General features: G+C 38.0%; 2 protein-coding genes across 2 annotated transcripts in view; one reads left to right on the forward strand and one right to left on the reverse strand.

The window, feature by feature from the left end:
• The window catches only part of LOC134841129 (uncharacterized), a 70371-nt gene extending 53903 nt beyond the window's left edge, over positions 1-16468 (reverse strand). The window contains exons 1-5 of the mRNA XM_063856918.1: positions 16325-16468; positions 15119-15304; positions 14605-14690; positions 14095-14342; positions 2045-2159 (exon numbers count right to left, since the gene is read on the reverse strand). Of these exons, the coding sequence (XP_063712988.1) occupies positions 2045-2159; positions 14095-14342; positions 14605-14690; positions 15119-15304; positions 16325-16355 (666 nt within the window). The 5' untranslated portion in view covers positions 16356-16468. The remainder of the gene's footprint in view (positions 1-2044; positions 2160-14094; positions 14343-14604; positions 14691-15118; positions 15305-16324) is intronic.
• On the forward strand, positions 2923-4880 carry LOC134841375 (uncharacterized). The gene is made up of 3 exons (XM_063857324.1): positions 2923-3098; positions 3282-3677; positions 4059-4880. The coding sequence occupies exons 1-3, from the start codon at positions 3044-3046 to the stop codon at positions 4697-4699; spliced, it is 1092 nt and encodes a 363-aa protein (XP_063713394.1). The 5' UTR covers positions 2923-3043; the 3' UTR covers positions 4700-4880.
• Positions 16469-21993: the final 5525 nt, after the last annotated feature.

Consider the following 21993-nt stretch of genomic DNA (forward strand, 5'->3'; position numbering starts at 1 on the left):
AAAATTTTTTGAAAAGATCAAAAGAAAGGAGATTAAAGATTTGGAATAGGTATTGGAAATCGAAATTGTTAGAAAAGCCCTCAAGTTGTTTCCATATAAACTTGAATTTTTAGTACTTTCGAAGCTCAATGAATCGAGAATGGGATGTTTCATAATTAGCCACCTTGGCAGCACTTTAACGGTGGTAGTGAGGGCAAGCTTTATTTCCGACACACTTTGTTTTTTTTTATATTTAATTTATGAGTCACGGGGTGGGCACAACCCATTCCTATCTGGAATGCTTTATGGCATCCGCCAAATGAGTTGGTGTTTTCTTAGTCTTCTTTTTCCCATTTTTAGCAGTCTCCAAATGATTCCACAGACCAATGGAGATTTTTCTGCCCCTGTGCCCACGTTGATTGAATCTGACGCATGTTATTTTGAATTTATCCACATAGCCCAATATGACGATTCGTCTTCAGGACAATTTTCACTGCATAAAGCAAAGACACCAGTTTTGAAATCAAGCTCTGAAATGAGAGCCAAAGTAACAAACAGTTTCAGGATTGTGCCTGCTTTTTTCTTGTCTAGTTAAGGGTGCTAATTCCAGCTCTCGAATTATCCGTTAACCTGCTTGCGCGAACAAAAAAAATCAATTTTTGATAGTGACAATGGCGAACACTCTTTAAAAAGCATTCAATGACGTTCTTTCAACATTGAAGTCTCGAACTAATGTCTCTTACCTGGCTGAAGGCCTGAATGTACAGATTTTTTTTTACTTTTGTGTCGCCAGAGAAACTAAACAAAGGGGACTATTTGGTCATTCACAACAGCATGGATTATAAATATTTGATTAAATGAAGCCGAGCGTGTTTTGAATGTTCCATTAGCACGCCAAACTGTGTTTGACTCCGTCTCTAAATTTGAAATCTTCTAATTAGCAATTAGGCTTCCTAATAATTGTCGCAAGCTTTGAATAGCCACTTGTTTTGAATTGTCGCTTTTTATTATAAATGCTAGGAGATGTCGCTTGCAACGAGGTGTCGCCTCGCCTGATTTAAAAAAAGAAAAAGTCGAAGTAAGCTATGAAAATGTTTTTTTTTATTTCTCAATGTTCTAGAAGTTACATCATGTGATGAGCGCAGGAGCTTAAAGAATTCTATTAACAAAATTCTCAATAAGAAAATGATTTAGGGAGAAGATTGTTCACCTGGTCCAAATTTTATACCGTTAAGCCAAAAACGTGTGACAGATATCGCTGTGGAAAAGTTTGGCAACCCGGAGGAATTGAGCAAAGCTGGAGAAACAGTGTCTAGTGTTAGATGGTGATCAAAATATTAGACATTTGAAGGATTGTCGTCATCACAGATTTCACAGATTATTATTTTAGTAAATGGGATAATTTACTTTACTCTAGTTTGTAGTGACAATCTCTGTATTTTGTTTCAAGCTTTTTGCGGACTCACCTTTTTGTCCTATTGAGTATAAGGTAATTTTATATTTAATTCTCTCTATTAGTGAAGAATGAAACGATTTGTTTGGAAAAGAATAAAAAACACCGAAAGAACATAATAGGGGCGCGGTGGTAAAGTGGTTACGTCTCCGCCTCTCAATCGAAAGGTCGGATGTACGAGGCCCACCATGATTCATGCTCGTTGCTTGAGGTTGAAGCAACATTACCCTGCCCAAAAATAACCAAAACAATTACACTTAAAATATATCTTAAGCAGGGGCACAACAGCGGTTCGCCGTGATGAGCTGTACAGCTCTTGTGTTGGTCCTTTCCCGTGGATAAATGGTCTTAATCTGATTTTTAAAAACACCGAAATAAAAGAATTCGAAAAACAACACCGAAATAAGAATTTTATAAAACATCGCTTTATAAATTGCCGGAATTTTTCAAAAATTGACAAGGTGTTTCTGTTTTCTTAAACTGAAGATTTTAATCCAGGTTATTTTAGCTTAACGGTTTAAGGGTGAATAGTTTGTTTAGTAATTTTGGCTAGACGCGTACATAGTTGATCTGAAAAGTTGAACTTAGTTGATAAGAGTTCCGAAGAGTTACCTCTGCGACCACGTCCGGAGGCAAGTCTGAGTCCAGGGATCTGAAGTTGGAGTATATTTCTGAGATGTCCTTCATCTCGAACACAGGCGGACTGCTCTGGTCGTCCAGGGAGAACCTGTGAAAAAAAAACATTAAAATAGTAGCGTTTTTAATGGGGATTTAGACAGAATAATCTCATGATTAATGATAGCATCGTTTTTTTTTTCATTGTATAGGGGCAGAAGCAGTGATTTTTTCATGCAGGGGGGTTTGGTCAAAATTTTCCAAAAAATTGCCCTAAAACGGCATTTTTGACCTGTTTTTTTTTTACAAAAAATTGCCTTCGGCGCACAATTTTTGGTCAAAAGTGGGTCTTATACTTTTCTGGGAGCCCCCAGGAGTTTCTTGAAAATCTGCCCCCTCCCCCCTCAAGAAAACCCTAAATCCGTCCCTGGCGCGTCTCGTGCTTTTGTGAAGCTAAATAGATCGTTTTCCCTGAATATGGTTTGCAAACTGCTGCAAATAGTGCACCGAATATTTTTGGGACAATCTTATACACGATTTTCAAATAGCCTCAATTTACTATTTTAAAAAATGAAATATCAGATCAGCAAAAGCTTTTAATCTGTAATGAACCAGAATAATATCATTTTATTTGGCACATATTCTTTTAGCTTGAATCATAAAAACCAGGCATTCTTTGCATGTCACGTGACATTATTGTCTATGACGCAATCAAGCGGTTGGTAATCAGGTCGTTCTGATAAAACTTTGCGCGTTTCCGAAAGCTTCGCCCCTCTGACTTCATCGAACAAACAAAGTGGGCAGTGTTTTGTGTGGGCGCAGGTAGAAAAGCAAACTTAGTTTCACCATCGTCAAATTCGGCCCACCTTGTGTGTTATCTAGAGTCAATATTTTCCGAAGCCGATTTCAGGTTTCGGCCGATCTGCTAAATCATAACAACTTTAGACATCTTACATATTCAGTTGATCGGTGAAATTCAAAGTTGCTCTCTTAAAAATGAAACTCACTCAAATAATTGTACTTTCAATCGCTGTGTTTTTGGTCGTGTCTGGTAAGTTAACTATTTGACTCAACTTGGAATTTGAATTAGTTTTCTTATTTCTGTGTTCAGCGATTGATTTTGCTAGTGTTTTAGTTTCGCCGAAAGCGGTTGAATTTTTTGGTACTTTAAAATAGGTTTTTGTTGATAGGAAGAAAAAAATAAAAACTTTTCGGCAGCAAACAATATTTTTAGCGAAGCCCAAAAGGGCTACCAGACATCATGGCGAAAAGCCAGACCACGACGGCGGAAAGAAACACCACGGTAAAAACCCGTCGATGCCTATGATTGGAGGTGGAGCCATGTGCCGAGTACCGCCTCTGGTTCCCGAGGGTTGTGAGCTTCCCAAAAGCGGGATGCCGGAATCGAAGTCCTGGCGACTCAACAACGGGATCGGAGAACCTTCGATGGCTGTCGAAAGCATGCAGTCGGATCTGGTGAAGCACTTGAACGACAATCTGGACGAGACTCCCTGTGAGACGAAGTATGACGACGAAGTGAAGGACTTGAAGATGCGAGGTCCACAAGTGACCTTGAAAGTGACCTGTGACGGAGATGACAAACCACACTACGCGACCTTCGAAATCAACAGTTAGTCTCACACATTTTTTAATCTGTCCATTAGAAAAAACGTCGTTGTTGAAAGTATTGAACTTGCTGCATGAATCAATTCATTTCATGTTTTTCGCCCGCTATGAATATTTAAAAATCGTGAGGCGACAATTTTTCATAAAAAGTCGCTGAGCAGTTTTCCATATTACTCGTGTAACCAATTTTAAATGAATCGGCTTAGCAAACAAACGGCCATGCGGGCGTGGGATTGATACGGAATGTTTCGCTGAACAACTAAACAAATAATCTTGATTACATTTCCTTGCAACTAATTTGCGCTAGTTGCAACGAATTGTCGTCGTGCCCTTTAAAAACATCTAGTAAACTCCCTGATTTTTAAATTCTTCTTCTTTTATTCAGCCCACTCGTACAGCATCCTAGAGGATAAACGCACCATGAACAAAATGCCAGGCGGATACTTCCCCGCCTGTGAACTGGGACAGGTGTTCAACTACTTCATGGCCTATGCCAGGAAGGAGTACCCGGATGAAGACCACATCAAAATTGGAACTCCCTACTGTCTTGTCAAGTCCAGTGTCCGAAACGGAATGTACTTCTGTCCCATTGAGTTGGCACACACTTCTTTCAACATGGAGCTGACGCCCCTGAACGAACCCGAGATCAAACTGGTCGAAGTCAAGACCACGCCATCAAGCATGTGTATGCAGAAACTCACGAAAGAGTACGCGATAGAACTCCTCGAGAACTCGACTGGAAACACGATGGTTTTCCTGGAGAAACATTGTGGCTTCGAAGGAAATATGGAGGACCTCAAGGTCGGCAACGGATCCTTCGTGGACCTGGCGACGGGAACCCAGTTTTGCATCCAGGTGTACACTGACACTTTTGGCGATGATGACAAAAATACTACGCTGGCTATTTACAAATACAAATTGGAGGGCACCAAACCGTTCCTAGTTGCACATCCTTTTGCCGGCAATAACGGAACAACTTACTGCAACCATTTCATGATGATGGTAGCTGATATGTGGGGAAAGTAGAGAAAAAAAACTTCAAAGAGAAAAAAACTTCAAAGTTTGTAGCGAAATTTTAAAAACTTCAATGCGTTGCTATCGTGTTTTGTATGAAGTTTTGAGCGTATTATTTGTATTATTTATTACATTGTCATCATAATAGATAATAACTTTTCCGAAAAAGAATGAAACTTTTTTATGTTAGAAAGTTTCATGTTCAGTTTACAGACGCTTCAGTTCAGGTGAGCGGTGGTGAAGTGGTTACGTCTCCGCCTCTCAATCGAAAGGTCGGATGTCGAGGCCCACCATGATCCGTGCTCGTTGCTTGAGGGTGAAGCAACATCACCCAGCCCAGAAAAATAACCAAAAAAAAATAAAATGTAAAAGGTAGTTCTTAAACAGGGGCACAACAGCAGTTCGCCGTGATGAGCTGTACAGCTCTTGTATTGGTCCTTTCCCCCGTGGATAAATGGTCTTAATAATGACGCTTGAGTTAATGTAAGATAGCTGTGAAAATTGTTCGGAGAGGTTATCATCGATCAATTAAGAAAATGGGCGATCAGATGGCTGCAGTTGGAAAAGGTGAAAGTTCATTCATTGTAGGGAAAAATCATTTGATTTAGTAGCTCAAAACCATCACGCTTATGAAAAACTGATTCATTTACAAAGATCCACGGGGGAGACCCCAAAAGCTTAAGCCAAGAAACGTTACTTTTGGCACAATCTTTCGGAAAATTTGGCAAACACTGTGAACAACCATGTTTTGGCAAGACAGGGTTCAATACAAGTTAACGAAAGGCTGAGAGTAACAATTTGGCTCAAAAATCTGCAGTTCGTTAAGGGTCTAAACCAGATTTAGATAAAAAGGCATATGCAAAATTAATGTTTATGCGCTACGATATAATGAATGAGGAAAAACTGATCGTTAAAACTCAGTAGAACTTTTCGGTTCAACTCAGTTTAAGCAGAATAAAAAAAATCTCAGTAAGAGAATTTGGCGTTTCCAGAAAAAATTGAAGTTTGTTTTGTATTTCGCAGATCATTTGAAAGAAGAGTTTTTCATCTGAAATTGAATCGGGCTTTAAATAGTGTATGTGTAGTAGTGGGGATAAGTTTTACAACAAGCGTTAAAAATAATGCCAAGGAACAACAGCAAGGACCATTTTTAATAAAGAGATTGAAAATTCAAAAAAAAAGAGTTTCAAATCTTATACGAGTTATTTCAAAGATCAAAATTATTTTAAGGAAGTTAAAACATATAGGAGTAAAAGTTTTAGGATTTGAGAAGTACAAGTTGTAAAACTTTTGAGCGAGTTAGGACGGAGCAACTGAATTTACAAAAAGCCGCGGTTAGAATGAAAGCTAATAAGAGTTTATCAAACACATCACAAGAGCTGAAGTGCTATAAGACAACCTGGATAAAGCTGACGAGAAATTAACCAAAAAAATATTCATGTCAATTATTTGAAGGTCTTAGAGATTTTTTGTGCTCTTCTTACGCTCATGAAATATAGAGTGAACAAAATAACTCTAGATGAAATTACGCATGATTTGAAAATTTGAGTAAGAATAGAAAACTGAGAGATTTTTACTTCTGAGATTTTAATTCTAAATTAACAAGTAAAAGTTCTCAGTTGTCTAGTAATAGATCTGCGAAAAAAATGAGATGCTCTTTCCTTGGTCGCATAACTGGGGCCTGTAAACAAGATTTAGAAATAAAGATAGAGAAAGTGATCATTAATTGGACTTTAAAAATTAATTAGAGCTCTTAAAATTGAGCAGATGAGTTTAAAAATTTTAGATCAGATGATCGGTTGCAGCTTGCAACATGATGAAAGATATACAATTTTTATTGATATTGCAGTTAAGTATTCAAAATTTGTTAAAATAGAACAAAAATAGTGAGTCCAATATCTCTAGTGTAAAGAAAAAAAACAGAAAAAAAACTCTCAAAGATTTTATGCCAGTGAACCCAGAAAAATAGGTATCAGTGATGAGGATCTGTTTCAGTAGCTAGCCATGCTTTTTGGCATAATTCAGTTTCTGGGTATGGTACTTGATTGTTTTAAAGTTCAAGTGTGCTGTGGAATCTTTTTGCTTGAAAACAATTTGAACTAGAAAGAAACAGATCTTAATTTTTCATGAAGTTGGCGAAACACACTGAAATTGATGAAGGGAAAACCTTGACACAAAAAAGCATAAAACCGAGACTCTACAGAGCTGATGCACAATATTTGGATAAGGGAAAGAGACAGGAAGGAACAATTCTGCAGAAAATCCTATCTTTCATGCAAAAACTTAAAGAGCCTATGAGCATAAAGAAGATAGTAGAGAGCATAAAAACTGATAGCAGAGCAAACAGCCAAAAACAGTAAAGCTGAACCTCAAGGCTAGTGCAGGGTTTTGTTCTTGACTCAAGTTTTTGAAGAATTGACTTTCTTTTTAGTGAAGTTTCCTCCTCGTTTTTTGTTCAAATTAATTACTTGTTGTGATTTAGTACGTTTGTTATGTTTTGACCTTGGCCTCATGTGTTAATTACGTACCGGTCAACGTTTACTCCTAGAAGTCCAGTGGACTTCGCGTCACCAGTTGCTCTTTTAAGACATCGGTCAGTGTTAGTTCAATACCTTATCTTAGTTTTTTTAACCTAGTTTAGTTAGATTAGATTACCAGTGGTATTTGCACACTTTTATAATGTTGCAGTCATCAACTGATTCGAATCTACGGAGAATTCACGCCTTTTGGCCAAACCACACTGTAGAACTACCCACCCAATGGACCAACTAGATAGACCAATTCCATCTGGCAATCATCGCTAAAGAGAATTTAGATATAGATAATCTAAAGGAACCTTTGGAACTGGAAAATACAATCCCTATCTCAGAAGGCGCCCAGGAGTCAGAAAATGAACCACAGAGGAAAGCCAGGGAGGCCAGAAATCAACAAACCATGAGAGTCTATGAACACGCAGAAGACAAACGAATTTCAGAGGAGAAACAAAAATTCGGAGGTACCAGGAGATCCGAGGCCGACAAAAAAACAAGATCTATCTTATGGCCCTAGGAGCGGAAGAAAAGAGAGTTTTCGCTCAAAAACACCCAAGGGTTGAAGTCCTAGGAATCTCCTTTAAAGAATTTTTCGACCTACTGGAAACAGCTTTTATCAAACCCACAAATATTACGTTCGAACGCTACAAATTGCTAAGCAGAACGCAAAAGGACAGGTAATCCTATGAACAAATTTGGGGCGCATTGTCGGACCTAGCAAGATTGTGTGAAATTGGAAACAATGCCGAACAGGAGTGGATAAGAGATGTTTTTATTTTTAATATGAAGAACTGTGATTTACAACGAAGATTACTCTGGCAAACTCTTAATCCAGTGGATGCACTCAACCAAGCCATCATTGACGAGAAAGGCTACTACAACTATCTTAAAGTTACAAACATGACAAGATCATTCAGCACGATAGAAATAGCGGCAGAGTGTACAAAAATTTAATAATGTAAAAAAGGAACCAAGTATGAACATAGAAAAATCTAACACTTGTATGAAATGTGGGAACGCGTTTACCAAGGGTCACTCGAATGTGTGTCCGGCGAAGAAAATTTTATGTAACATTTGTAAATGTAAAGGACATTTTGGAAGACGTTGTAAATCGAAAGAAAGAAGGCCCGCTGTAAATAATATAGACGAAATTGTAAATAGTCAGAATTGAACATACTCCCCAGAAGACCCACAAGCGAGAATCGAAAAAAAACTTTTGTGGAGTGATTAATGCTTGGACAGAAGAGGGGATCAGTGACAACGACCATTATTCCGTTCTTAACATCAGAACGATCTACGATACCAATGAAACTAAGAAACTGGTTAAAATTAAATGAGAGATGACGCGATAGTTAACCTGAACATTCCAGTGGATTCGGCGAGCCCAGTAAGCTTTCTTAAGCAAAATGTCCTACACGAACTGAAATTGAGAAACTCACAATTGAAAATCCATTCACTTGACGAGAAAACTCGTGAATTATACTGCGGTTTCACTGATGACGCAATTAACATCATCGGAAAATATGTACTTAGAATACAATCTAATGGATGGATTGCGGAAGAAACTCCACTTTTTATCACCACTGGACACGAGAGGAGTAGTGTAGAAAACGATAATCTACCAAGAATTGGAATTGAAATAGCACAACGACAACCACTCTACCTGTCAACAACGTAACCCTCCCAGATTCGTGTAAGTCAAACAGTCATTCAGATACAACCCTTAGCTTGTACCATAAATTCAAATGTTTATTTAACAGAGTAGGGAAAAAACATTGGACAGAAAGATCACTCATTTTCACACCCCATTCAAACCCATTCAAACCAAAGGCAGAAGAAATCCCCTTCCTTTACTAGATAGCGTAAAAGTGGAATTAAATAGAATGGAAAAGGAGGGGCATTTTGTGAAACTAAGCAAATGTGATGAAGACTGCTTTGTTAGTTCAATGGTAATTACCAGAAAAAAGGACGGTAGTATCAAGCTGGCTTTAGATTCAGAACTCCTTAATGACCAGATATTCAAGAACAAATATTGAATGCCAAACATACACGTGCTCATCGACAACATAGACCTCCAACTTACTACTAAAGATTCAGGGGAAGTCTGGTTTAGCAATTTAGACCTGAAAAATGCGTATAAACAATTACAATTATGCACAGACACAAGCAAATAATGTAATTTCAGTATCTTAGGCGGTGAAACCACCGGGACTTATCGATTCTTAACGGGGTTTTACGGACTAGGCGACATGCCGAACGAATTCCAAAGGGTGATGGATTCACTATTAAAAGATATTACTTTTACCAACTGTTATATCGACGATATTTTAATAGCCTCAAAAGGATTTTTAAACGAGCATACTATTAAAAATTTCAATTGTCTTGGACAACAAGAACATGGCAGTTAAATGGGAGAAATGCGAATTTTTCCAAAAAGAAATAGAGTGGCTGGGATTCAAGATTAAGGTCATTCTTCTGCTCGATTAACCAATACATGAAGCTGGTCCCAAATCTGTCAACCCTAAGTTCTCCGCTATGTCCACTGTTAATACAATAACCAGTTTACCAATGGAATGACGATCACACGAAGGCCTTCGAAGAATTATAGAAACAGATTGTAAACACTACTGAGAACAACCATTTCGACATAAAAAGGACTTCAAGATTAAAAATAGACGCTTCACACAGTGGTCTGGGAGCCACATTAGAACAATGGGACGGGAAAAATTGTTTAACGATAGCATTCGCTTCTCGATTCTTAAATAGTCACGAATTGAAATATTCAACGAACGAATTAGAAATTTTGGGAGTGGTTTGGGCTACAGAGCATTTATAAATTACTTGTACGGCGCCGAGTTTGAGATCGTAACGGACCACAAGGCCTTGTTATTGGCTTTAAAAGATAATCAAAGTAATAAAACTATGCATAGCAGACTGACCCATTGGGTTTGATTTTAAGATCAGACATATACCAGGAAAAGACATGTGAATTACAGATTTATTGTCGCGATTACCTTCAGGAAAAGCCCTCCCAACCTCATACTACGATGACGAATTCGTGGTGGCAACAGTGAAAAAGATTGTTGATAACCTGTCTGTAAATAGTGATGGTAAAAAAAATAATTGTACAAAGAACGAATTGTTCAATCCAGTGGATGTAAATAGTATCACTAAATTAGATTACAATAATCCAATGGGCGGAAAGAAAGAAATAACTCTATACATCCAACGGTCGTTTTTTGCGAAAATTCTTAATTATGTCGATGACACAATTCGTATATGTAATTCTAATCACTCGCGTTCAGAGTCTTGTTTAAGCGGTTGCAATCCATTAAACCTTTCGAAATTCAATTTTAATTACTTTTGTCTTTCAGATAAATCTTACCTGTTCTTCTTTTCTTGTTCGTTACTATCAGTTGACTCGTCCCTAAACCTCGAATGCAAAAATCTAATCTTAGAAATTCTCGGGTCTGTGAAATCGTTAAAAATTTTCACTTCGAGCGGAAAATAAAGAAATTTTTTTAAATTTTGACAACGACACAATGACAGGCATTCACAAAAAGTTACTCGCCAAAGATAAGGGAGGCTTGAAGTTACGATTTTCCTTCAAAGAACAATGCTCTAACGAATTAATTAGATATATGACAGACGAGGATAAATTACTCAAGGACGTGAAGAAGGCAGTAGAAGAAGGCAGACCACTGGTCAGATTTGGAGCATAACTGAAGACCTTCCCACGAGACATCCACGTAAAAGAAGGATTGTTGTTCAATGATAACAAACTAATATTGCCAGCAGCTCTGAGATCTCCATTTTTTTCGCTACTCCCACCCAGGACAGTTCGGAATGAAGTCTCTGGCAGAAAACATTTGGTGGCCACATTTGTATAGAGAGATTTATTACCATGGGAAAAACTGTATCCAGTGTATAAAGGCGGGTAAAACTTAAAAGTGATTTTGGGCACAAACAATAATGAGAAATTGCCAGTTCTATCCGAACCAAATGAAGAATTAGACTTAGACTTTGCAGGTCCATTCGAAAAAAATTGGGGCAACTCAAAATATTTATTACTATGTATTGATCGCTTCTCAAAATTCCTGTCAGCAAAGGGGGTGAATAACAATTCAGTCTCTTCGCTTTTATCTTTTATGAGAGATTACTGCCACCTATATGGATTTCCGAAGTTTATCAGAGCCGACCATGTGTCATGTTTTATTTCGAACGATTTTAGAAACTTCTGCGAGAAGAACAACATTAACTTAATTCTATGTACGGTCGGGGATCACAGTTCCAATGGAGTCGTAGAACGCTCATTTACACAATTAAAGCAAAACTGTTGGCAATGTCGTTTAACGAACCCAAACCAACCTTGAACGCGGCAATTGATAAAATCATTTGGAATCTTCGTTCAACGAAAAAATCCTCCAATGGATGCTCTCCATTTTCTAAACAATTTAATAGATCGCCTAATACTTTTTGGAAATCTCTGGTCTCACAGTCAGTAAGGTCAAGGGTTACAGCTCAAAACTGGGGAGAAGACGACACTATCGAGGACGACTATCTGGATAACACAGTAGCAGACAAGATGGGATACGAGAGCGATCCAACCGACAAACCTGATCTAAGTCTTTATCGAACACCGCTATCCAATCCATTCAGCCAAGGAAGTAATTGGTTTAGGAAGACAATTAACAGACGGGAAGGCGACCCGTACTTTAAACCCTTTGTTGGAAAACCATTGTCGGACACAACGCATACGGTTACACTTGACAATGAACATGTTCTCAGAAAATCGGACTTAGCTTTTAAAAAAATCAACCATTGGCTCCCAGTAAATTTTCAGCAGTTCCTACTTTGATAGTTAATAGTTATGATTTAGCAGGAAAACGGAAGAAAAATTCCTGATTGAAGAGGATGGACTCGAATGAAACTGGCCCAACGACAAGCTACAAACCAATGGGAGCAAAGGCGACAAAACGGAGGAGAACAAAATTTTCGAGTTTTAAAGGTTCAAAATTTGCGTACTCGGACTTACATTCTGCGTTAGACTTAGATCATTGGGACAAAGTTATAGATGACTATTTGGGTACCGACTCGGAAACTGTATATAATGCTCAAACTTATAATAGTGATAGCGCTTTAGATCAGTCAGGACGAACCTTAGCGAGCAAAATTACCACTCAGACAACTAGCACATCAACTGCGGGCACAAGTGATAACCCAATTAGGATAGAAAGCGCTCCTGAAAAGAACCCAGAGATCCCTCCAATAGAAACCCCGAAGGGCAAGGATCCACGTCCCAGAAGAATCCAGGCCCCCAAGGAGCAGAGACCACAGAAATTGTAGATTCCGACGACGAACACCTGATAACCTTTTCAGGATCGAAAAGCCTACAGACGACATTCACTTCAGATTTTCCTTCGGATTACTTGACATCACTCTAGGACATACTTCCCCATCCAACACTGGTGGCCGAATTAACTCAAGGATCCACTTCAACTCCTTCGTTTATGACACGGAAGATCGCGGTCCTATCCTCACCATTGGTAGAAGACAGACCCATCATTCAGGACGAAGAGGGGAGTGATATATCTTCAGTCACAGATACAGAAGTGAGAAAGGAGGCGGACATCTTTCATTAAACTTTCAACGCCACCTCTGAAAACTCATAAACTCTCTTTTAGTTAAGCTAGCTATAGTGTTGATTTTACCATTGATCACTTTTTTATTTCCTTTACCAATTTTCAGCGTAACGTTTTTGTACATTTAGCCTTAGGATCATTTTACAATTGTTACTTTCTTAGTTTAGTTTGTAAAATTTGTCTATATGTCACATAACACTAACAGTACATAACATTTCCTTAATTGTCTAGTCGTTGTACATATCTGTACCAATTTGTAGGTAGCCATTATTTTATTATCTCATAGTCATCTCCATGTTAATTTGTATATTCTCTGTAAATTCCATTGGTGCTAAGGCTGTTACTTTTTATTTCAATTTTGGCCCTCGTGGAGTGAGAGGAGTGTATGTGTGATATTGGCTACCCAGGAAAAGCGCAGATACAATTTTTTTTGCGCAGTGAAGAATGTTGTGATTTAGTACGTTTGTTATGTTTTGACCTTGACCTTTATGTATAAATTTCGTACCGGTCAACGTTTACTCTTAGAAGTCCAGTGGACTTCGCGTCACTAGTTGTTCTTTTAAGACATCGGTCAGTTTTAATTCAATACCTTATTTTAGTTTTTTTAACCTAGTTTAGTTAGATTAGATTACTAGTGGTATTTGCATACTTTTATTACTACTTGTCTCTGATATCACCAGATCAGACCACAAAACGCTGTTTTTTTCTGAATTTATTTTTTTGATTGAAAGTTTCTTCTTGCAGCCCACCTGCAATATTAAGGTCATCTAAAGTTCGTTTTTGAGATTCTATTATCACTTGTTAGATGTTTCCAACTGATGTTTCCTTTCAACAAGGTTACAAAGATAGTCAGTTGTGTTTGCAGTGTTTGAAAATTATTTAAATAACTTGTTTTCAAACGTTTTTTTGGCTTTTGGAATAATTGGACTTTCCATCCCTAAAACGTCATAGGGGGGTTTAACATTGTTAATTTGGATTTTGTCAGCCAGTCAAAATTGAGTTTTTTACGAGCAGTGCCAAGCAATTTTTATTAACAACAGGCGAAGAAGAATAGCTTGGTCTGTTAATGTATGTTAATTATGAAGGCGATGGTGTAAACTTGATCTCACCTTAGAAACTAGACCGGTTTCGATGCTGAGATGGAAATTTGAGTTATTTTTTTTTCAAATAGATCGTTCTGAATTAAAGTTACAAGTGAGAAAGCGGGGGAGGGGGGCGGAATCAAAGAACTTACCACTCGACTATAGTCCTGGTGTCAATTCCTACAGACTGGGACGCCTCCAACAGCCACTTGAAATGCTTGGGAACGAATCTAACAGGCAACACCGGATCCCCATAAGTCTCAGTGTGCAACACGATAGCCACCGGACCCAATGAACAAGAGGAGGGGACGAGGCAGCTGTCGAGCTCGGAGGATACGAGGTCCCAGTCTTTGGGGGTCATGTCAAGTCGGGAAGACATACCAGTCCAGTAGTCTAAGAACTGAAATAATAAAATGCACAATTTAACTCTAAGAGATTCGAACCCCGCTCCCATAATCTGCTTCTGGTGTTAAACATTCCATACTTCAAAAAACTTGAAAGCACGCTCGAAGAAAAATTCCACTTCGTTAATTTTTCTGCGAGAAAATGTATGAACTGATATCACAACTGACAAACCAAAAACCCATAAGAACGGTGAAATTAATCACAGAACAAGTGCAAAAAAGTTGAAGATAAAAGTGTTCACATGGGAGATCAGTTACCGTGAACGTGCATCCCTGTTTGGCTGCAAACTTCTGTAGATGTTGTTGAGTGTGCGACAACAACACTTCCCTTTCCTGTCTGCTATCTGAAAAAAAAAGAACCAAGGTTTTCTTCATCAGCTGGCAAAGAGTAGAGCTCATAGTGGGCCTCGAACCTCGACCTTTTAATTGAGAGTCGGAGACCCACTTCATCTCTCCAAATTATCATTTCGAGTGGTTGCTCATATCAAGTCTTATTGGAAAACTTTAATAGATCTTACAGACACTTTTTGTCTTCAAGATTCTTGAAATTTTGTCGAGGATCTTCACCGATTTTCGAGAATCTTGACCATGTTTTCAAATATTTTTCTTCAAGATTTTTGACAGACTTTAAAATGTTTCAAAGATCCTTCAAAATTTTTTTAAAAAGATTCTTCAAAGTTTTTCAAAAAAATCAAGATTCTTTAAGATTTTTTATAGATTTTTCAAATATTCAGTAAAACTTGAGAAAGATCGTAAAGATTGTTGTGGGTACCTGTGCAGTTAGAGACGATGAATGTTTTCACTCTATTCTCTCTCAGAAATCTAACTGTGTTCCTCCATTGTGTGTTCTCTATGAATTCACCCCTCAGAACAGACAGCACCAATTCAGAGTCCACGGCAACTGGCCTCACACACCCAGCTAATGTCTCGTCACGGCCCAGTTGCTCCACTAACTTGCCTAGAAACCAATATTTGTAAATCAATATTTAACTTTTTAATGATCGAAGAGAGAGCTGTATTGTTAGAACAGTATCTTTACACAATAGTTATAGCAAATCCAATAAAAAAGTAATAAAAACAAAAATGAATGATTAAATTTTCAATAAAAAATTCTTTAAATTTTTTCCTTTCCTCCCAGATTTTCTTCTTTTTTAGGTTATTGGAAGTGGATCAAATTAGGGAAAAAACCTGGAAGCAATTGTAGGAGCAATTGATTCGATTTTAGCAACAAAAAATCTGTCTAGATTTAAATAAAGAGTTCGGTCTAGATTCCTCCGTGAAAATTAGTCAGACAAACGGTAATATTCAGATTAATTTTACTCGAACGGGGAGTTTTTTACTCTGAAAAACGACTGAAACTGTTTGAATTCACAGTGGATTGTAGTACTACATGAAGAACCTTGAAGTACATGATCTCGATTTGAAAGTTACCAACCCTCGGCCATAAATCCTCACCGCCCTTAGAGGTGATCGATACGAAAATCTAAAAAACATCTTTGTAAAAAAAGGGGGAAAATGTTACGCCCTAACGCATACAGAGATTGAAAGAACGCGGACACTTGTTGTTTGGCCACTAAAGTCTGGAAATAACAAATTTGGGTAAAAAAAATCTAAAAACTCCAAATTAATTTTGCGAAATTTTTCAGTTAACCAGCCAGAGGTCTAATCCGAAGGTTAATCAATTAAAGTTAACTAAGCTATGACCATCTTACAAGAGCTCACACCTTTTTAATTGCAACGCACGGGCATTAAACCCGTGATCACATGATTGCTGGGAATCATCACTACCAAGTTGCGCCACAACTTACATGTTTGTTCGAAAACGTACAAAAAATATGAAACGTTTAGTTCCAAATAACTCGATTTTGATTGGTTGAATGATACAACTCAGTGGCAGAGCCGAACTATCAATTAACTTTCCTCGAAAAAAAATCTCTGAAGAAAAACTCAAAAATCAATTAAATTTAAAGAAACTCACTGAAGCCGTGTCCAATCTTCAGCGCGGCCATTTTTAAATTCAATTCAATATAATCATAAGTTTGAAAGTCTTTTGTACCGAATCAAAAATAAGCGTTTGTCAGCGTTTTAAACTATCGAGTTTAATGTTCTCAGTTTTGCTGTTAAACAGCTTGATGCTTTTTCAAAAATGCTAGATTGTAAAACATGGTTGTTACAATGAGAAAACACCAATCAGCTTTACAGCTCCAAACGCATTACCTACGTCTGTACATAGAGAAGAGAAAAGTTATGATTGGAAAATGGTATAATAATAATTAGAGGCATGCTCATTTTTTTTTGACCGAGGATTCAGATATTGCTTGCGCTTTTTTAATGATTGGACTTTGGTGCTGTAGCAAAAAATTTATGTTTATAAAAAGTGTTTTTCCATTTTTTCAAAATGATGTTGAAAATCTATTTACCAGAACTATTTTGTTTCCTATACCATATACAAAAAAGATAAAAATGAACTAAAGCGTGAGCATTTACCGCGTAGTTTTAGTTTCATCGAAATTTTATTAAGGATTCATCATGATATCAAACTAAACTGTTTACAACTTTGGTTCAATTTTTTCAGTTTAAAAATGCCCCTGAACAGTTTTTCCTCGTGTGTATTGAAAAAATGAACGTGTTTCGTCATATATATCACGACTCAGGCGCTTGACAAGTCCAGACAGACAGCCAATATCCCAAAAAATCTGAACGTCATTGTAACCTTGTAGAATATGGTAAAAAGAAAGGTACAAAAATAGATTTTCAAGCCATTCAATCAAACATGGAACCATGGAACGCTGTTAAGAACCAAAGTTTATGCTTTTGAGTATCGCGAACACCAGCAATCTTGAACTGACAATCGGATATGAGTCTTTGACGGCATCTTGTCTGTCATACCCCTATGTACGAGCTGTTCTAGAATCCGAACGGATTCGCAGAATAACTTAATAGTTGTTAAGGTTCTAGAAAGGTAAATGAACACAATACTGAATTCAAGACAACTGAGCGGCTAAGCTCACAGATACGGTTAGTTCATATCAATTAAGGCCATCTGATCGGGACATAAAATTATTATACCTGGGGGACTTATTGTTAACTCGCTTTTCTTTGTTTTGATTGTTGTTGCTGAGTTGAGATGCCCTTTTTATCATTTTCGCTGTTGCGGACTCCTCCTCCTCTTCTAGTGTTTTCTTGTCTAGAATTTTCTAGTGTTCTTTCGTTGTGTTTCTTTTCTGTTGGATTTTGTCGTCATTATTCTTGTTTAATGTTTCTTGAGCGTTTCTTGGGCTCTATTGATCAAAATACCACGTCTATGACGTTGATGCTGTCCTTCGTCTTTGGTTTAACTAACTCGAGAAGTTTCAAGCGAGCCACAAATTCTGGTGAGCCCTTCTAGATTCCCATTTTGTGGATCAGACTTTTGATGTTTGAGTTGTTTCCGTGTTGTTCTGGTGACGCTATAGAAAATTTTCTACGAGAGTTTATTGTATCTGTTGTGATCGGGTTTCCCAGCGAAGTTGCTAGCATTGCCTGACGCGTTCTTTTTGACTTTCTTGTCGGTTCAGCTGTTGATGGCTGTGGGGATGTCTTTTTCTCGTCTATTCGTTTGGGGGAGGGTGCCGTGTTTTCCAAAGCTGTAGAGGACCACCTGTCGCTTGACGAAGTGTACGATTCTGTTGTATCTCTCCAGTCGGTTTCTTTGAATGTCATCCCCCTTGCCTGTTTGGGGTTGGTTTTCCGCCCGTTCGTTTCCCAGTTTGTGTCGGTCTTATTTTCTCTTTGTGTCTTTTTGGGTCTGCGGTTACCTTTGTGACCTTTTGGGTCTGCTGTTCTTTTCGAGTCAGCTTTTTCGGGAGTCCCGTTCTCTCATCTATTTGAACTTTGCGTTTTGTTGTGCGTTTGGTTATTCGATGTCTAAAAAACGCAACCATGGAACCGTTCTTCTAGCAAATTTTTATGCAACATAATCAATTAGTCGTGATGGTCCACATGGTTCATATACTAAAGCATTTTGTTTGGCACAAAAGCGAACTCGTTTTTTTTCAGTAGGCGAGGCTATTTTCCTCGAGTTTGTTACCAAGCCATGTGCGGGGTGTATGTTAAATTTTTTCATCTTTTGTTTTGTATTTTTTGCTCAAATGTTTTCGGATCCTAATTTTTGTTGCAATTCTGATCATTTTTCTAGCTATTTATTGAATGTGTTTCGTAAAGTTGCTGTCCTCTTGTTTTTGTGTTTTGTTTAATCTTAAATTTATGGCTTGCCTTTTTTTATATAGAGAGTGTCTGTTTCTGTCCCCTGCACTTTAGTGTGCTTTTGTGGAGGATTCTGGGTGTTTTAGGATCGCGTTTGATGGTTCCGGAAGATTCCTTGCGAGCCTTCTTTTAATGTTGAAGTCAATATCGGACCAGCATTGTAGGTCGTGCATGATTTCTGGCGGGAGTGGAGGGTGATTCCAATTTTCCCGATCTAAACAAGCGTTTTTCCAGTTTAGGTCATTTGGTAAGATAATTTTTGCTACATTTGATAATGGTGTGTTTGGTTTGCGTCTCATATGGGACTAAAATAGGAAACTTTTTTAATTCCGTGTGGAGTTGTGCTCAATGTTTTTATGATATCGGCGACAGTAGATGCAAGTTCAAATGCGTAGTTATTTCCGTCTATCCGCATGACCCCTAACATGCGTATTAGTGTTCGAATTAGGCGCTCTACAACACCCATTAATCTGTGGTCATCTAACGCGGTGAAAACAAGTTTTATCTTGTAAGATCTGCAAAAAATGTGGAATTTTTTCGCTCTTGGGAATTTTGACCATTTGTCTTGTGCAACCAAAATGTACGCGTCCTTATCGAAATCGTCCGGTAGGGGGCCGACGAAGTTTAATTGTTTTTCCTCATTTGGTTCAACAACTGGCTCCATTTGTAATGATTGTGACTTTCCTTTAGCAGGTTTTACATTTTTGCCTTGTTCTCTGCAGTGGTGGCAATTTTGGCTCATTCATACAATTTTTTAATGAATTTGAATGAACCAGATGTTTTCGCTCAGATCTAACTTTTCCACAGCTCAGGGATGCGTTAAGTGGAGGCTGTCCAGAATGTTCTGACGTAGTTAATGTGGTAAGATGATGCTGTAATCTATCAGTAGACAGTCCTCTTTAACATGTAATCAGTTTCTTACATTGTACCAATGGTCTCCATATGCGCGTTTCAGTGTCTTCCAGTCCCGTTTTTCAAAGAGTTTATCTACCGATTTAATGTTATTGCCTGTGACTGTGATTATGAAATTCACACCCATCATCTGAAGAGTGGTGTGTCCTCCTCTGATTCTGCTGCTGTTGCTCGGTCCGCCTATTCAACCCTGCCTGCCACCATTAGTTAGTGACTGGCCTCCAGTTGTTATCCGGATATCGTTCGCGGTGCTTCATTCGGTATTGCTTCTTCTGTGCCTTGTTTTTGTGGGTCGAATCTGCTTATGCAGTCTTCGTTTTCTTCATTTACCTCTACTGTAAACTTTGTCTGCGGTTGTACGTGGTTCTGTTGTGTTTTATTTTTGCTTGTTGGTGTTTGGGTCTCTGAATCCGTCATATTTAACTCAGTTCGGGCCTCCATTAAAAACGTGTGTTTCGTAAATTGATCCTGTTCAGTATTGTGTCCGTTTGAACCTTGAGTTTTGGGCTTCTAGTCCGGTGGGTTGTGTTGTCCAACGACGGTGGTCTTCTTACAATTTCTTTTTCTTGGTTATTTGCTTCCTGGAAACTTGTTTGGGGCTGTCTGTAAAGACATTTTTCGGAAATCCTTGAGGTCTTTTGCTCGGTAGTTATTCTCCTGCTTCTTGTTTTGATGTTGTTGAGTCTGTAGTCCAGCGATCGTAACTTCATGTCATCTTCCTTTTGTGCCATAATGAGTCGGACAAGCTTTCCTCGCTGTCCGGTTCCCCTTCCACATTATTTCCGGTTTTCTCCCTCGTGGTTGCGTATGTTGCAGTCTGGGGGAGCTGGACCTTGCTCAATTGTGGAAAAATCCTCCTTCGTATTCTTTTAATTCATTTCTATGCCTCATTTTGTCTGAGTTGTCCTGCATTGTCTTGACGCAATTGGCATAGTTTAGTTCTTTTAGATTTTCGGTCAGCTGATTTTCGAGTGTCCGATTGATCGAGTCATTGTTTCTGGTTTCAATTGGATGACCGATTTCGATATGTTTGGAATGTTTAAACTGAACTTGAGATTTCAATTATGCTGTTAATTACCTTTCAGTTTCAGCGTGATTTTTGATCAGCCGATTTGGAGCTCAATTCTGAGTGGTTAGCTTGTTGAGTATGAAGTTGTCAATCAATTTAAGATTGGAAATGAACAAGTGAATTGATGCCACAACAAATTCCCCATCATACTTGCTGGGGGTAGCACCTACCCTACCGGGTTTTGGCAAATTTAGGGTATTATTCCCATTTTTGTTCCTGCCAAGTGCTTTATATCAAAAGTAAAGGTGCGATTAATCCTGCTTTGGAAAGTAAATGTGGGATTAATCCTGCTGTGGGATTGACCCTGCTTTGGCTAGTCTTTGATCATTCGCAGGTATTTAATTCGCTGATTAAAGCTTGATGGTCTGCGATGAAGGTCAAATTTTTGCCTCATAAGTTGTATTTGAAGCGTTCGATTGCCCACACGACTCCTTCAGACAAATTTTGTGAACTGTTAGCTTTAAGATGGTTTTTGAAGTTTTTTATTGTTCCGACTTTCGATACGAAAGTAACGGAATATTTGTGCTCGGGGTGGGTTTTTTTTCCTCAGACAAATTTCCACTTTTTAACTAGCCATTTTTGACAAATTTTTTTTTATCATTCAAAAGGTATTGTTGTCTTGAGCTTAAATTTGAAAAGATATTTCACCTGTGATCATTTTATGTAAAGTTATGAATTGTAGTTCGTTTCTTCTAGCGAATTCAGAAGACTAGAAGCATACGCTGTTGCTAACCAGCCTTCGTCAGTAAATTGCTCACGAGCGGCTCCTAGCTCAAAAATTGACATGTTGCATACCACCGGGGTCTCTAAATTTTGGTTGAAACGTTCATTTTTTTTATTTCAAATACAAATTTTTGGATGTCCTGAAATGCAAAAATGTTTCGGCTTCAAATCCAAAATTTTGTGTTTATTTATTCTCTTCTAGCAATGTTTACAGTACAGATGCAGATTTGTCAAGGTTGGTTTGTATCTTGTGAGGTGGTTATTTGAACCTATGATACTTTTAGTTGTTTAAAACTTATTGGTGTTGTGAGTTTTTGTTTTACGTCTGTTTTTTGAAATTATCGGTTTCATGTCGTCACTTTTATGCTGTAGCCAAGTCATTCTACCTGTTCACACGCAATTTTGGTATTTGTGTAAAAATATTGCTAAGTTTTTGTCGTTTATTCCAATAGTTTATGTAATCTTTGTGTGTTTCTTTCGACCCTTTTGTTACAATTAAAAGTTCATTAAGATACCTGAATGTATTTCCACAGTTTGTTAGTGTAAGGTCTATAATCGTTTTAAATCCGGTCGGCATATTCGTATGGCTTTAAAATCTTTTTTGAAATTGGTATGTTTCTGATTTGTAGCTTTGCCTCCATTTAGGCAAAAGTTGCACTGGTGTCTTGTTTCAACGTCCAGAGAGATTTGCGAATGTT

Source organism: Symsagittifera roscoffensis, chromosome 3 (assembly GCF_963678635.1).
Source record: "Symsagittifera roscoffensis chromosome 3, txSymRosc1.1, whole genome shotgun sequence".
In the NCBI taxonomy this organism is placed as follows: domain Eukaryota; kingdom Metazoa; phylum Xenacoelomorpha; order Acoela; family Convolutidae; genus Symsagittifera; species Symsagittifera roscoffensis.